Here is a 15,868-nt window from a genome sequence, read left to right on the forward strand (position 1 = left end):
AAAAAAAAAAAGATCACTGAAGCTGGAGTCATATCTCCCTCACTACCTTTAAGCATCAGATCTTTGCACCTGTACATAGCTCATCTGTAAATAGCACATCCAACGACCTCAACCCCATATTGTTATTTATTGTATTATTATTTCTTGCTCCTTTGCACCCCAGTATCTCTACTTGCACATTTATCACTCCACTGTTGATTTGCTAAATTGTAATTATTTCACCACTATGGCCTATTTATTGCCTTACCTCCCTAATCTTACTTCATTTGCACACCCTGTATATAGACTTTGTGTTATTGACTGTACATTTGTTTATTCCATGTGTAACTCTGTCGCACTGCTTTGCTTTATCTTGGCCAGGTCGCAATTGTAAATGAGAACTTGTTCTCAACTGGCTTACCTGGTTAAATAAAAAATAGAGCTGGCGGGATTTTCCATGCACAGGCAGAACAGAGAAGCCATGTCAAAAACAGCTGGTGCGCAATGTCTTCTATTAAAGAAGTCTCAAGGTATTGCTCGTTTGAGGTAGAGTGCCTTATGATAAGCCATAGACCACACTATCTATATTATTCGTAGCTATCTATTTACCACCACAGACCGATGCTGGCACTAAGACCGCACTCATCCAACTCTTTAAGGCCATAAGCAAACAATAAAATGCTCATCCAGAAGCGGCGCTGGCCAGATACTTTAATGCAGGCAAACTTAAATCAGTTTTACCAGCATGTCACGTGCAACCAGAGATTTTTTATTTAATTAAATAAACTCAAGACCACATTTACTCCACACGTAGACATGCATAAAAAGCTCTCCCCCACCCTGCATTTGGCAAATCTGACCATAATTCTATCCTCCTGATTCCTGCTTACAAGGAAAAACTAAAACAGGAAGTGCCAGTGACTCAACTCAATACGAAAGTGGTCAGATGACACGGATGCTATGCTTACAAGACTGTTTTTCTAGCACAGACAAGAATATTTTCCAGGATTGATCCAATACCATTGAGGAATATACCACCTCAGTCATCGCCTTCATCAATACGTGCATCGATGACGTCGTCCGCACGTACATATCCCAACCAGAAGCCATGGATTACAGGCAACATCCGCATCGAGCTAAAGGCTAGAGCTGCCGCTTTCAAGGAGCACTAATCCAGACGCTTAAAATAAATCCCGCTATGCCCTCCGACGAACCTTCAAACTGGCAAAGTGTCAATACAGGATTAAGATTGAATACTACTTCACCGGCTCTGACCGCTCGTCGGATGTGGCAGGGCTTAACTACTACGGACTACAAAGGGAAACTCGGATGCGATCTGCCCAGTGAGCTAAATGCCTTTATGCTCGCTTCAAGGACAGCAACACTGAAGCATGCACAAGAGCACCAGCTGTTCTGGATGACTGTGTGATAACACTTTCGGTAGCCGATGTGAGCAAGACCTTTAAACAGGTCAACATTCAAAGCCGCAGGGCCAGATGGATTACCAGGATGTGTACTCAAAGAATGAGCGGACCTCAACTAGCCTGTACACTGACTCGGTACCCCCTGTATATAGCCTCGTTATTGTGTTACTTTTTTACTTTGATAAATATTTTCTTAACTCTTCTTGAACTGCACTGTTGGTGAAGGGCTTGTAAGTAAGCATTTCACGGTTTAAGAGTGGTAGACCAGTAACCCAAAGGTCAACACTGCAACGACTAGGTGAAAAAAAAACAGCTGTCTGTGCCCTTGAGCAAGGCACTTAATCCTAACTGCTCCAGGGTCACCATCAATGGCTGATCCCTGGATCTGACACCACTCTGAGGGTGTCTCGGAGAGTGGGATATGCAAAAAACACACATTTTCAATCCACACATGCGTATAATACACACTTGTGCATGTGTGAAATAGGACAAACGTATACACCCAACTATTATTAAAGAGGGGGGAAAAAGTTCAAACGTAAATCCTTTCATCGAACACCAAGACACGAGACATCTAGAAATATCCATGTTTGTTTTGATTTTTATTTTTGATACATGGTGTTGCTTTATTCAGTAGTGAGACAGACACTGTCGTATAGCTTATATCTACAATATGCTTCACTTGGTTCTGCTGGGTTCAAACACACCTCTAGTCAGAACAATGCACTGCTAAGAGTCTGCCTGGCTGTATTACACAGAGAGAGAGATGCACTGGTGTGACACTACAGATAGTTACATTTGAGTTCTTAAAACCTTGGTAAAAACATCGTAAAATCCTTAAAACCTTTTATAGCTGCTGAATATTATTCTTCGTCAAATAGATTGAGCTTGACCTTGCAAGAACTGCATGAATTAAGTTTACAGATTGGTCTGTTGCATTAAACATCAGCAAGAAACCAGTTCTTTATATGCATGTTCAATCTTAAAACAATCTATTAACTCTCAATTAAAAGATATGCGAGAATTCTTTATTTACTCGCCATAACAAGGATATTACACTTAAAAAGTTTGTTGTCCTTCCTAGTCACATCAAATTGTACATACGTGTCCATTCCAAATCCTCACTTCTAGTGGGGAACAACCCCAATTTACGAACAGATTATATTAACAGTTTTGAAGTCAAAACACATGCACTCTGAAAAAAATCAGTTTGAATGGAGAGATGTGTTGAAAATACTGACTAAAAGGTAATTTTTAAATTATGCTCAACCCAAACTAAGTGTTCTCTTCCCATGGTTTCTTTTGCTGAAAAGGTGAGAACTGTAATTATAATGAACAAAAATCTAAAATGAATTCAATAATACAGCAAGGAGAGATATACTTCAGTTCTACATTTGACCAAATAATCATAAATGGTGTATTCACACAGAGGTACAATAACAGAAAAAAGTAAATTACCAAACAGACCGATAGCAGCTGCCAAATACTGTAGACTTCAGCTTATTATGTCAGCAGGTTAAGAATTGCCATTTTGCCAGATCATAACTTGTCACATCTTAACCTGGAATAGGAATGCAATAATTTGAGAAATAGAATTCAAACTTAATTTTCCAATTGAAAAGCATAAGAATGTCACACCCGCTCTGCTTGAGCAAGAAAATACAGGAGATAGGATATAAACTATAACTGAACCCTGAGGACTCTAAAAAGGGACAGGGGGTTGTCGTAATTGGGTTTTACATAATAAACCCCACATACCAGTAGCTCAACAGAACACGATAAAACCATTAGAACAGTGGAGGGAAAATGTTCTCTGAAGTGTTGATCTCATGATTAGAGATATCGGGATAGGTCTTAAGATCGCTCTATAAAAAGGTGTACGTCTCTCTCAAAGCCTGAAGGACATGACAGACCAACAAGAACATTATGTGCAGCGAGTGCGTCATTTTCTGTTCATATCCCAACGATTCTACATCTCCAACGTTTGTCGACACCTAGCAGGTGATCTGCTGTGCACAGCCAATGTTCGTCTTGGTCTGTCTTGTCCTTTAAAACACTGTCCTGTTCCGTTTCAGGTGTCATACGCTGGCTGTTCCTCAATGAACACAGCATGGCGGTTGTTGCTTACCCTGTTGCCCAGACAGGACACGTCCAGACAGGACACACCGAGGGCTATCAGACACTGCCACGCCTGTAGACACACAGAGAGGGGAGGTCAGAAGAGGATCACTGTACTCCTTATAATAGTTTACAATCCATCTTTTCAAACCATATCCCTGCATTCAGTATCTAGTATTCAGTATCTAGTATTCCGCATCGAACGGTAGCCTCTTTATTTGGGAATTGATCTACAGTGTTGTATGCTTATCCAACCCAGTCCATGCTGTTATAATGACTACTACAGTAACTCACCAGGTAGCACACAAAGCTTAGGTAGGCTATGCAGAGCAAGGCCACCAGCACGTAGAGCGCCACACTGTTCAGGCTGGTCACGTAGACCACCACAAAGTACATGTTTATGGCACAGACCACCAGGATGACCACCCCTCCGCCAATCTTCCACACCCTCAGGAGCACAGTCACAGACGAAACGGTTAGGCATCAATGATAAAGGGTCACTGTCATCACATTTATTAATTAGTTGGTCGATCAGTGAAAATACAGAAATAAATCTGACTACGTCCCAAATGCCACCCTATTCCCTACAGAGTGCACTAGGTATGGCACTATGTAGGACATAAGGATCCATTTGAGATGCATTCCCCGTCATCACATTTATTAATTTTTTGGTCTATCAGTGCAAATACAGAAGCAATCTTCAGTGTTACATGGGTTGAGGGTTATGGTGACTCACAGTCCATTAGCAAAGTCATCCATGATGGATGTCAGACTGGTGAAGGTCAGGATGGGGATCAGAGCAAACGGCAGCTGTGGAACAAAGAGAGACAGAAAGAACTGACGACATTCTGTCTCTGTCCCTTCAATAGCTTTTAATACTACATGCATCAGTTTAACACCCCCAAAGACTCCCAAGCCAGCCCAGAGTAGCTGCTACCCCTCTCTCTAACCTGCAGTCCCTAGCCCAAGTCTTCACTCTCTCCATCCTGCACCCTTCTCCCTAATCAAGCAAATATATTTATAAAGCCCTTTTTACATCAGCCGATGTCCAAGTGCTATACAGAAACCCAGCCTAAAACCCCAAACAGCAAGCCCCGTCTCTTCTCTCTGCATGTTCCCAGACCCCTTCGGCATCACAAATGGCAACCTAGTCCCCATTTTGTGCACTACTTTTGATAGGGCTCTGGTCATGTCTTCTCTCTGACCTGCATGCTCTGCAATACGTTGAGAAAGTCATTCATGCCCGTTAGGTGCTGTACGTCCTGAAAGATGGCCACCAGCAGGGTGGGGAAGATTGCGATGGAGCGGGTGAGAAGCACCCGGGCAAAACGGGACCAACGCAGGTTCAGGAAACCCTGAGGCAGGGGAAGAGAGAAAATAGTCAACATACAGACAAACACACATCCCTACTGACAAAACACTGAGGTGTTTACATACAAAACACCAACACACACAAGGATTGACTTAGAGGTTAACAATACAATGTGCACCCTCACGTACACAAACAAACACGGTAGTTGGGTACTTGTGCACATTCTCACCTCCATGACAAACTGGCCAGAGTAAGTGCCTGTCATGGTGGAGCTCTGTCCGGCAGCCAGGATCCCGATGGCCCAGATGTAGAGGGCCGCAGGGCCAAAGAAACAACCCAGCACCACGCCCTGTATAGAGTGAGTGGGAGATTATGAATAACCATGGGGGGAATTTCTACATTATCAACACCAAACAAATGTTCATTTCATGGCAAAATGATTGACTGAGATAGCAGGTATATACAGTATCAAAGTGATGTCATATCACAGGTTATATAGATTGTTGTTAATCCTTGAAAGATGTACCCCTTTGAAGATGTCCACCTGTAGCGTGCTGTTGTCCAGAGGGAAGAGGTCTGTGTGAGGACTGCCTGATGCATTGCATTTTGCATTCTGTGACACACAGAATAACAGCAGCACATCACTAACAAGGGAGGTCACTGGTTTAGAGGTGCCATACTGATACTATATTAATGTATAAACCATCTGTAAAGGATTGCTACAGTCCGAGACAAGGAGACATGCTGGGTCTGGTTAGTCATTATACCCACCACCTCAATGTTGGTTTTGTCGTAGAAGGCCTCAGCAAACACTGCTACAACAAAGACGTTGATGAGGAAGGAGATGAAGAGAGCAATAGTTGACTCGATGAAGTAGTATTTGTTGGCCTCCTTCACCTCCTTCTTGTTCCCACGATCTATTTGCCGAGACTAGACAATAAAATATCATTAAAATGAATGAATTAAAATATCACAATTCCTGTGACATTGTACTTTCTGGTTGTTTGGCCCAAAAATTTATAAATGATTGTTTCAATTGTTACCAATATTTTAGGTCATAGTAAAGGTCAATGACGACCCTCTACTATGTCATAGTGAAGATCTTTGACTCTGTAGTAAGTCATAAAGCAGGTCTTTGACTCCTATGTCATACTATAGAGGAGTGTAAGACTTTCACTATGTCATAATGCAAGAGACCTACCTTGACGAGGGCAGAGTGCAGGTAGATGTTGTGGGGCATGATGACCGCTCCTACGATGCCCACAGCCTGCTCCATCTGGGCAGAATCACAGTTCTCACAGTACGGCAGAAACATCCCCTTCAGCAGCTCCCCCTGGTCCGGACGCACCATCACATACTACAGGCACACACACAAGAGATGGCAGTCAGACACACACAAATGCAGAAAAAAAAAACTACCAAATTCTATCAAAGCTGCACTCTATACTACAAAAACCAGCTGGCAGGTTTACAGAAGGGTATTTTTTATAGATGAACACGGGGAAAAGCTTGTTCTTACCTCATATCCAAAGCTTACAGCCATGATGGTGATGAGAAACCCAAAGAAGGCTTCAAGTTTCCTCAGGCCTAAAAAACAAAAGTCGGAAATAATTTTGAAACACGCCCAGACAGAAATGCATAAACACACCTGTGCCCAAGGACTTAAAATCACAGACATCTTAATGTGTCAAAGAAACACTCACCATATTTATCTAGAAAAAGGAACACAAAGGTGTCAATGATGGTGATGAGGACACCTCCCCAAAGTGGAATCCTGGTAGATAGCAAACAATGTTAGTTTGACCCCAATACATTAACCTCTAGAGCAACCGTTGTATGCCTTTGTCAGCATCCCAAATGTCACCCTATATAGTGCACTACTTTTGAACAGGGGGCACTATATAGGGAATTAGGTGTCATTTGGGACGCACTCTTTGTGTAGTGTAGTACAGTGTGGCTTGGTTGGGCGCTGGCGGAGGGTACTGTAGCTACCTGCCCATAGAGAGGAGGTTGAAGGCGATGGCACAGCCGATGACCTCCTGCATGTCTGAGCCGATGATGGCCAGCTCCACCATCAGCCACAGGAGAATACGAGGAACCTGGGAGTGAGGAGGGGATGGAGGAGTGAAGGACAACACAAAGCAATCACATTCAATTAATTTAAACCCTTTTATATGGTGTAGGGTGAGGGAGGGTTACTCACAGTGGGGTACTGGCGGTTGCAGACCTCTGCGAGGTGCATCCCTGTGACAACCCCCAGGCGCGCAGCCAGTCTCTGCAGGAGGAGGCCGATGATGGTGGCCCCCAACAACACCCACAGGAGCTGAGAGAGAAAGAGCGAGAATGGGGGACAAAATAATGGTGATGAAGCATTGGAGTAAATTAAACATAATCAAGAGCATAAAGACAAGATGTAATAGGGAATGCTGATTATAGAATAAAAAACATTACTGTCCAACTGGAGATAGAACTGCCTTTGAGTAAATTATTTGTCTTCAAATTTGAGCATGGTTCAGAAATCTCTACAGTTGCACCATTGAAAGCATCTTGACTGGCTACATCACCACGGAGTTTGCAAACTGCTTGGCATCCAACCGCAAGGCACTACAGAGGGTAGTGCGTATGTCCCAGTTCATCACCGGAGCCGAGCTCCCTGACATCCAGGACCTCTATATCAGGCGGTGTGAGGAAGGCTCTAAAAACTGTCAAAGACTCCAGCCACCCAAGACAGATGGTTCTCTCTGGTACCGCACAGCAAATTTGACTGATGCACCAAGTCTGGAACCAACACCCTGAACAGCTTCTACCACCCCCCAAGCCATAAGACTGCCATATTTGACAATAAAATCACAATAGATCACATATGGATACATTGCAAATCATCAAGGATAAAAATAAAAAAAATGTTTAGAAACTTATGTTAACATTAATCAACAAATGAAAGATGGAAAACGAATGGAGTTGAGACAGTTTGGAAAACTCTATGGCTTGCGAGGGAGCATCAATGCTACAGTACAGCCAGGGAGAAAGTCAGTCTGTCAGTCAAGCCAGAAGCTCTTCATCAGGGTCCATCCCTTTGTCCAAAGTTCCCAGTTCCTTCATAGTAGCCACTCCTCCATAGGTAGCTGATCCTCCATTGTCGACAGTGGAACACCCAACTGAGTGATGCTTCTACTGCAATAAAGCACCAGAAAAATCAGCCACACATCGGCAGTGGTCAGGAACAGTCCCGCCGCCTCGGACACCGTAGTCTCCACCTTCCAACCGGCAGGTGAAACAAAAAGCCAGAGCTACTGCTGCATTATTTAAAACGCAAACATTAGTCATTAGGCATGGCCGATTAATTCAAAAATCAAGTCAAAGTTTGTCACGTGCGCCCGAATACAACAGGTGTAGACCTTACAGTGAAATGCTTACTTACAGGCTCTAACCAATAGTGCAAAAAAAAGGTATTAAGTGAACTATAGGTAAGTAAAGAAATAAAACAGTAAAAAGACAGGCTATATACAGTAGTAGAGGTCGACCGATTATGATTTTTCAACGCCGATGCCAAAAAAGCCGATACCGATTACTCTGACGATTTTAAAATATTTTTTTTATTTGTAATAATGACAATTACAACAATACTGAATTAACACTTATTTTAACTTAATATAATACATCAATAAAATCAATTTAGCCTCAAGTAAATAATGAAACATGTTCAATTTGGTTTAAATAATAAGTGTTGGAGAAGAAAGAAAAAGTGCAATATGTGCTATGTAAGAAAGCTAACATTTAAGTTCCTTGCTCAGAACATGAGAACATATGAAAGCTGGTGGTTCCTTTTAACGTGAGTCTTCAATATTCCCGGGTAAGAAGTTTTAGGTTGTAGTTATTATAGGACTATTTCCCTCTATACCATTTGTATTTCTATTGGATGTTCTTATAGGCACTTTAGTATTGCCAGTGTAACAGTATAGATTCCGACCCTCTCCTCGCGCCTCCCTGGGCTCGAACCAGCAACACAACGACAATTAGCACGCGCTAACTAGCTGGCCATTTCACTTCGGTTACAAATCAAATCAAATATTATTTGTCACATACACATGGTTAGCAGATGTTAATGCGAGTGTAGCGAAATGCTTGTGCTTCTAGTTCCGACAACGCAGTAATAACCAACAAGTAATCTAGCTAACAATTCCAAAACTACTACCTTATAGACACAAGTGTAAGGGGATAAAGAATATGTGCATAAAGATATATGAATGAGTGATGGTACAGAGCGGCATAGGCAAGATACAGTAGATGGTATTGAGTGCAGTATATACATATGAGATGAGTATGTAAACAAAGTGGCATAGTTAAAGTGGCTAGTGATATATTTTACATCATTTCCCATTATTAAAGTGGCTGGAGTTGAGTCAGTGTCAGTGTGTTGGCAGCAGCCACTCAATGTTAGTGGTGGCTGTTTAACAGTCTGATGGCCTTGAGATAGAAGCTGTTTTTCAGTCTCTCGGTCCCAGCTTTGATGCACCTGTACTGACCTCGCCTTCTGGATGATAGCGGGGTGAACAGGCAGTGGCTCGGGTGGTTGTTGTCCTTGATGATCTTTATGGCCTTCCTGTAACATCGGGTGGTGTAGGTGTCCTGGAGGGCAGGTAGTTTGCCCCCGGTGATGCGTTGTGCAGACCTCTCTACCCTCTGGAGAGCCTTACGGTTGTGGGCGGAGCAGTTGCCGTACCAGGCGGTGATACAGCCCGACAGGATGCTCTCGATTGTGCATCTGTAGAAGTTTGTGAGTGCTTTTGGTGACAAGCCGAATTTCTTCAGCCTCCTGAGGTTGAAGAGGCGCTGCTGCGCCTTCTTCACAATGCTGTCTGTGTGGGTGGACCAATTCAGTTTGTTTGTGATGTGTACGCCGAGGAACTTAAAACTTACTACCCTCTCCACTACTGTTCCATCAATGTGGATAGGGTGGTGTTCCCTCTGCTGTTTCCTGAAGTCCACAATCATCTACTTAGTTTTGTTGACGTTGAGTGTGAGGTTATTTTCCTGACACCACACTCCGAGGGCCCTCCCCTCCTCCCTGTAGGCCGCCTCGTCGTTGTTGGTAATCAAGCCTACCACTGTTGTGTCGTCCGCAAACTTGATAATTGAGTTGGAGGCGTGCGTGGCCACGCAGTCGTGGGTGAACAGGGAGTACAGGAGAGGACTCAGAACGCACCCTTGTGGGGCCCCAGTGTTGAGGATCAGCGGGGAGGAGATGTTGTTGCCTACCCTCACCACCTGGGGGCGGCCCGTCAGGAAGTCCAGTACCCAGTTGCACAGGGCGGGGTCGAGACCCAGGGTCTCGAGCTTGATGACTAGCTTGGAGGGCACTATGGTGTTAAATGCCGAGCTGTAGTCGATGAACAGCATTCTCACATAGGTATTCCTCTTGTCCAGATGGGTTAGGGCAGTGTGGTTGAGATTGTATCGTCTGTGGACCTATTTGGGCGGTAAGCAAATTGGAGTGGGTCTAGGGTGTCAGGTAGGGTGGAGGTGATATGGTCCTTGACTAGTCTCTCAAAGCACTTCATGATGACGGAAGTGAGTGCTACGGGGCGGTAGTCGTTTAGCTCAGTTACCTTAGCTTTCTTGGGAACAAGAACAATGGTGGCCCTCTTGAAGCATGTGGGAACAGACTGGGATAGGGATTGATTGAATATGTCCGTAAACACACCAGCCAGCTGGTCTGTGCATGCTCTCAGGGCGCGGCTGGGGATGCCGTCTGGGCCTGCAGCCTTGCGAGGGTTGACACGTTTAAATGTTTTCCTCACGTCGGCTGCAGTGAAGGAGAGTCCGCATGTTTTAGTTGCGGGCCGTGTCAGTGGCACTGTATTGTCCTCAAAGCGGGCAAAAAAGTTATTTAGTCTGCCTGGGAGCAAGACATCCTGGTCCGTGACTGGGCTGGTTTTCTTTTTGTAATCCGTGATTGACTGTAGACCCTGCCACATACCTCGCGTCTGAGCCGTTGAATTGCGATTCTACTTTGTCTCTATACTCATGCTTAGCTTGTTTGATTGCATGCGGAGGGAATAGTTACACCGTTTGTATTCGGTCATGTTTCCGGTCACCTTGCCCTGATTAAAAGCAGTGGTTCGGGCTTTCAGTTTCACGCGAATGCTGCAATCAATCCACGGTTTCTGGTTTGGGAATGTTTTAAATCGTTGCTATGGGAACGACATCTTCAACGCACGTTCTAATGAACTCGCTCACCGAATCAGCGTATTCGTCAATGTTGTTGTCTGACGCAATACGAAACATATCCCAGTCCACGTGATGGAAGCAGCCTCATCTCGGGAGTTGATAGGCTTGAAGTCATAAAAAGTGCAATGATTGACGCACAACGAAGAGCTGCTGGCAAAATGCACGAATGTGCCGTTTGAATGAATGTTTACGCGCCTGCTTCTGCCTACCACCGCTCAGTCAGATACTTGTATGCTCAGTCAGATTATATGCAACGCATGACACGCTAGACAATATCTAGTGATATCAACGTGTATGTGTAGTCAACTAGTGATTATGACTGATAGTTTTTTTTTTATAAGATAAGTTTAATGCTAGCTAGCAACTTAACTTACTGCATTCGTGTAACAGCAGTTGTGGAGTGCAACGAGAGAGAGGCAGGTCGTTATTGCGTTGGACTAGTTAACTGTAGGGTTGCAAGATTGAATCCCCCGAGCTGACAAGGTGAAAATATGTCGTTCTGCTCCTGAACAAGGCAGTTAACCCACCGTTCCTAGGCCGTCATTGAAAATAAGAATGTGTTCAAAACTGACTTGCCTAGTTAAATAAAGGTATTTATAAAAAATAAAAACAGGCAAAATCGGCGCCTAAAAATACCAATTTCCGATTGTTATGAAAACTTGAAATCGGCCCTAATTAAAAATCGGCCATTACGATTAAATCGGTCAACCTCTATACAGTAGCGAGGCTATAAAAGGAGAGAGGATATATACAAACACCGGTTAGTCAGGCTGATTGAGGTAGTATGTACATGTGGATATGGTTAAAGTGATTATGCAAATATGATGAACAGAGCAGCAGTAGCGTAAAAGAGGAGTTGGCGGGTGGTGGGACACAATGCAGAAAGCCCGGTTAGCCAATGCGCGGGAGCACTGGTTGGTCGGCCCAACTGAGGTAGTATGTACATGAATGTATAGTTAAAGGGACTATGCATATTGGATAAACAGGGAGTAGCAGCAGCGTAAAAAGAGGGGTTGGGCACACAATGCAAATAGTCCGGGTAGCCATTTGATTACCTGTTCAGGAGTCTTACGGCTTAGGGGTAAAAACTGTTAAGAAGCCTTTTGGACCTAGACTTGGCACTCCAGTACCGCTTGCCATGCGGTAGTAGAGCGAACAGTCCATGACTGGGGTGGCTGGGGTCTTTAACAATTTTTAGGGCCTTCCTCTGACACCGCCTGGTGTAGAGGTCCTGGATGGCAGGCAGCTTAGCCCCAGTGATGTAGTGTGTATGGCCCAGTACCCTCTGTAGTGCCTTGCGGTCAGAGTGCGAGCAATTGCCGTAGTCACTGAATAGCATTGTCACATACAGTGCCTTAAGAAAGTATTGTGTCCCACTTGTTGTTGATTCTTCACAAAAAAAATACAGTTTTATATCTTTATGTTTGAAGCCTGAAATGTGGCAAAAGGTCGCAAAGTTCAAGGGGGCCGAATACTTTCGCAAGGCACTGTAAGTGTTCCTTTTGTCCAGGTGGGAAAGGGCAGTGTGGAGTGCAATAGAGATTGCATTATCTGTGGATCTGTTTGGGCGGTATGCAAACAGGAATGGGTCTAGGGTTTCTGGGATAATGGTGTTGATGTGAGCAATTACCAACCTTTCAAAGCACTTCATGGCTACAGATGTGAGTGCTACGGGTCTGTAGTCATTTAGGCAGGTAGCCTTTGTGTTCTTGGGCATAGGGACTATGGTGGTCTGCTTGAAACATGTTGGTATTACGGACTCAGTCAGGGACATGTTGAAAATGTCAATGAAGTCACCTGCCAGTTGGTCAGCACATGCCCGGAGCACACGTCCTGGTAATCCGTCTGGCCCCGCAGCCTTGTGTATGTTGACCTGTTTAAAGGTCTTACTCACGTCGGCTACAGAGAGCATGATAACAGTCATCCAGAACAGCTGATGCTCTCATGCATGCCTCAGTGTTGCTTGCCTCGAAGCGAGCATAGAAGTGATTTAGCCCGTCTGGCTCGTGTCACTGGGCAGGTTGCAGCTGTGCTTCCCTTTGTAGTCTAATAGTTTGCAAGCCCTGCCACATAAGACAAGTGTTGGAGCCGGTGTAGTATGATTCAATCTTAGCCCTGTATTGACGCTTTGCCTGTTTGATGGTTCATCACAGGGCATAGCAGGATTTCTTGTAAGCTTCCGGGTTAGAGTCCCGCACCTTGAAAGCGGTAGCTCTACCCTTTAGCTCAGTATGAATGTTGCCTGTAATCCATGGCTTCTGGTTGGGGCATGTATGTACAGTCACTGTGGGGACGACGTCCTCGATGCACTTATTGATAAAACCAGTGACTAATGTGGTGTACTCAATGCCATCGGAAAAATCCCTGAACATATTCAAGTCTGTGATCGCAAAACAGTCCTGTAGTTTAGCATCGGCTTCATCTGACCACTTTTTCACTGTTTCACTGGTGCCTCCTGCTTTAATTTTTGCTTGTAAGCAAGAATCCGTAGGATAGTGTTGTGGTCGTATTTACCAAATGGAGTGCGAGCTTTGTACCCGTCTCTGTGTGGTGTACAGGTGATCTAGAATTTATTTCCCTCTGGTTGCACATGTTGATAGAAATTTGGTGGAACTGATTTAATTTTCCCTACATTAAAGTCTCTGGCCACTAGGAGCGCCGCCTCTGGGTGAGTGGTTTCCTGTTTGCTTATTTCCTTATACAGCTGACTGAGTGCGGTCTTAGTGCAAGCATCTGTCTGTGGTGGTAAATAAACAGCCGTGAAAATTATAGCTGAAAACTCTAGGCAAGTAGTGTGGCCTGCAATTTATCACAATAAACTCTACTTCAGGCGAGCAAAAGCTAGAGACTTCCTTAGATTTCGTGCACCAGCTATTTACAAACATGCACAGACCCCCCCCCTCCCCCCTCGTCTTACCGGAGTGTGCTGTTCCATCTTGCCGGTGCAGCGTATATCCCACTAGCTGAATATCCATGTCATTCAGCCACGATTCCGTGAAACATTGGATATTATACAGCTTTTGATGTCCCGTTGGTAGGATATTTGTGATCGTACCTCGTCTAATTTATTGTCCAATGATTGCACGTTGGCGAGTAGTATTGACGATAACGGCAGCTTTCCCGGTCGCCTTCTCCGGGTCCTGACCAGGCATCTGGCTGTCTGACCTCTGTACCTGCGTCGCTTCCTCTTGCAAATAACGGGGATGTCGGCCCTGTGGGGTGTTTGGAGAATGTCTTGCGCGTTGTCCTCATGTAGAAAAAAATCTTTGTCTAATCCGAGGTGAGTGATCGCTGTCCTGATATCCAGAAGCTCTTTTTTACCGTGAGATACGGTTGCAGAAACATTATGTACAAAATAATTTACAAATAACACAAAAAAACCCCACAATAGCACAATTGGTAGGCACCCGTAAAAAGCTTCCTGCCATTTCTTCCGGTGCCATTTTAATTTGAGCCGATTTCAAATTCTCACAACAAAATCAGTAATCAGCATTTTTTGCAGGCTGACCACCTGTTACGCGAGTGCAGCAAGAAGCCAAGCCAAGGTAATTGCAAAAGGCTTTCTAATGATCAATTAGCCTTTTAAAATAAACTTGGATTAGCTAACACAACGTGCCATTGCAACACAGGAGTGATGGTTGCTGATAAATGGTCCTCTGGGATTTTTGCTCACCGTTCTTGTGATCATTTCAACCCCACAGGGTGAGATCTTGTGTGGAGCCCCAGATCGAGGGAGATTATCAGTGGTCTTGTATGTCTTCCATTTCCTAATAATTGCTCCCACAGTTGATTTCTTCAAACCAAGCTGCTTACCTATTGCAGATTCAGTCTTTCCACCCTGGTGCAGGTCTACAATTTTGTTTCTGGTGTCCTTTGACAGCTCTTTGGTCTTGGCCATAGTGGAGTTTGGAGTGTGACTGAGGTTGTGGACAGGTGTCTTTTATACTGATAACAAGTTCAATCAGGTGCCATTAATACAGGATGATCATTTTCTGGATGATTTTTTTTTCTCATTTTGTCTGTCATAGTTGAAGTGTACCTATGATGAAAATTACAGGCCTCTCTCATATTTTTAAGTGGGAGAACTTGCACAATTGGTGGCTGACTTGATACTTTTTTGCCTAACTGTATCTACCACAATTACCTCGTACGCCAGCACATCAACTCGGTATTTGTACCCCATGTATATAGCCAAGTTATTGTTACTCATTGTGTATTACTTATCTATTATTTCTCAATTTTTCCGTTCTCTGAATTGTTAGTAAGGGCCCGTAAGTTAGCATTTCACTGTTAGTCTACACCTATTGGTTACGAAGCAAGTGACGAATAACATTTGATTTGACTTGGTACCCCAGTCCCTTCAATGAAGGTTTGTGTTCACCTTAAAGCCAGCTTTAGCTCCAGACTGCAGGTCGGACTCGATGTTCCCTGGGTCAAGATAGGCGATGCTCATCAAGAAACCAGGTCCCGTAAAGGCCCAGAGTTTACGGAAACTGAACACCTGAAAAGAGAGGATCGCAAATATTACAATCAACGCCTGAAAATAAATCTTAGCATGAAGTATTACCAGTCATTGAAGTTATAATTTCTAAATTATTCTATACTAATAGTATCTTTGTGTATCACTTTATTCAGGTCATCAGCTTAGCATAATATGCTCTTTGAGGTCATACGCACTTAGAAGATGGGCCCTGTGATGTCATGATAATCCCTGTGATGCCATAGGCTCTATGACTCAACTGTGATGTAATATACAGTACCAGTCAGAAGTTGACATACTACTCAAACAAGGGTTTCTTCATTT

At 44.0% G+C, this 15,868-nt stretch overlaps 1 protein-coding gene across 3 annotated transcripts in view; it reads right to left on the reverse strand.

Moving 5' to 3' along the window:
• Positions 1 to 15,868, reverse strand: part of slc11a2 (solute carrier family 11 member 2) — a 34,297-nt gene that overhangs the window by 7,412 nt on the left and 11,017 nt on the right. For 2 of the 3 annotated variants that reach the window (XM_024427522.2, XM_024427521.2), the window contains 13 exons: positions 15,446 to 15,565; positions 7,037 to 7,156; positions 6,826 to 6,932; positions 6,537 to 6,607; positions 6,353 to 6,420; positions 6,035 to 6,190; positions 5,605 to 5,763; positions 5,360 to 5,446; positions 5,063 to 5,182; positions 4,727 to 4,876; positions 4,258 to 4,331; positions 3,816 to 3,969; positions 3,532 to 3,594 (listed from right to left, as the gene is read on the reverse strand). In XM_024427522.2, the coding sequence (XP_024283290.1) occupies positions 3,532 to 3,594; positions 3,816 to 3,969; positions 4,258 to 4,331; positions 4,727 to 4,876; positions 5,063 to 5,182; positions 5,360 to 5,446; positions 5,605 to 5,763; positions 6,035 to 6,190; positions 6,353 to 6,420; positions 6,537 to 6,607; positions 6,826 to 6,932; positions 7,037 to 7,156; positions 15,446 to 15,565 (1,449 nt within the window). Of the gene's footprint in view, positions 1 to 1,986; positions 3,595 to 3,815; positions 3,970 to 4,257; positions 4,332 to 4,726; positions 4,877 to 5,062; positions 5,183 to 5,359; positions 5,447 to 5,604; positions 5,764 to 6,034; positions 6,191 to 6,352; positions 6,421 to 6,536; positions 6,608 to 6,825; positions 6,933 to 7,036; positions 7,157 to 15,445; positions 15,566 to 15,868 lie in introns of those variants that run through there. The other variant, XM_024427523.2, reaches the window with a different exon arrangement.

This window comes from Oncorhynchus tshawytscha, linkage group LG07, assembly GCF_018296145.1.
Source record: "Oncorhynchus tshawytscha isolate Ot180627B linkage group LG07, Otsh_v2.0, whole genome shotgun sequence".
Taxonomy (NCBI): Eukaryota; Metazoa; Chordata; class Actinopteri; order Salmoniformes; family Salmonidae; genus Oncorhynchus; species Oncorhynchus tshawytscha.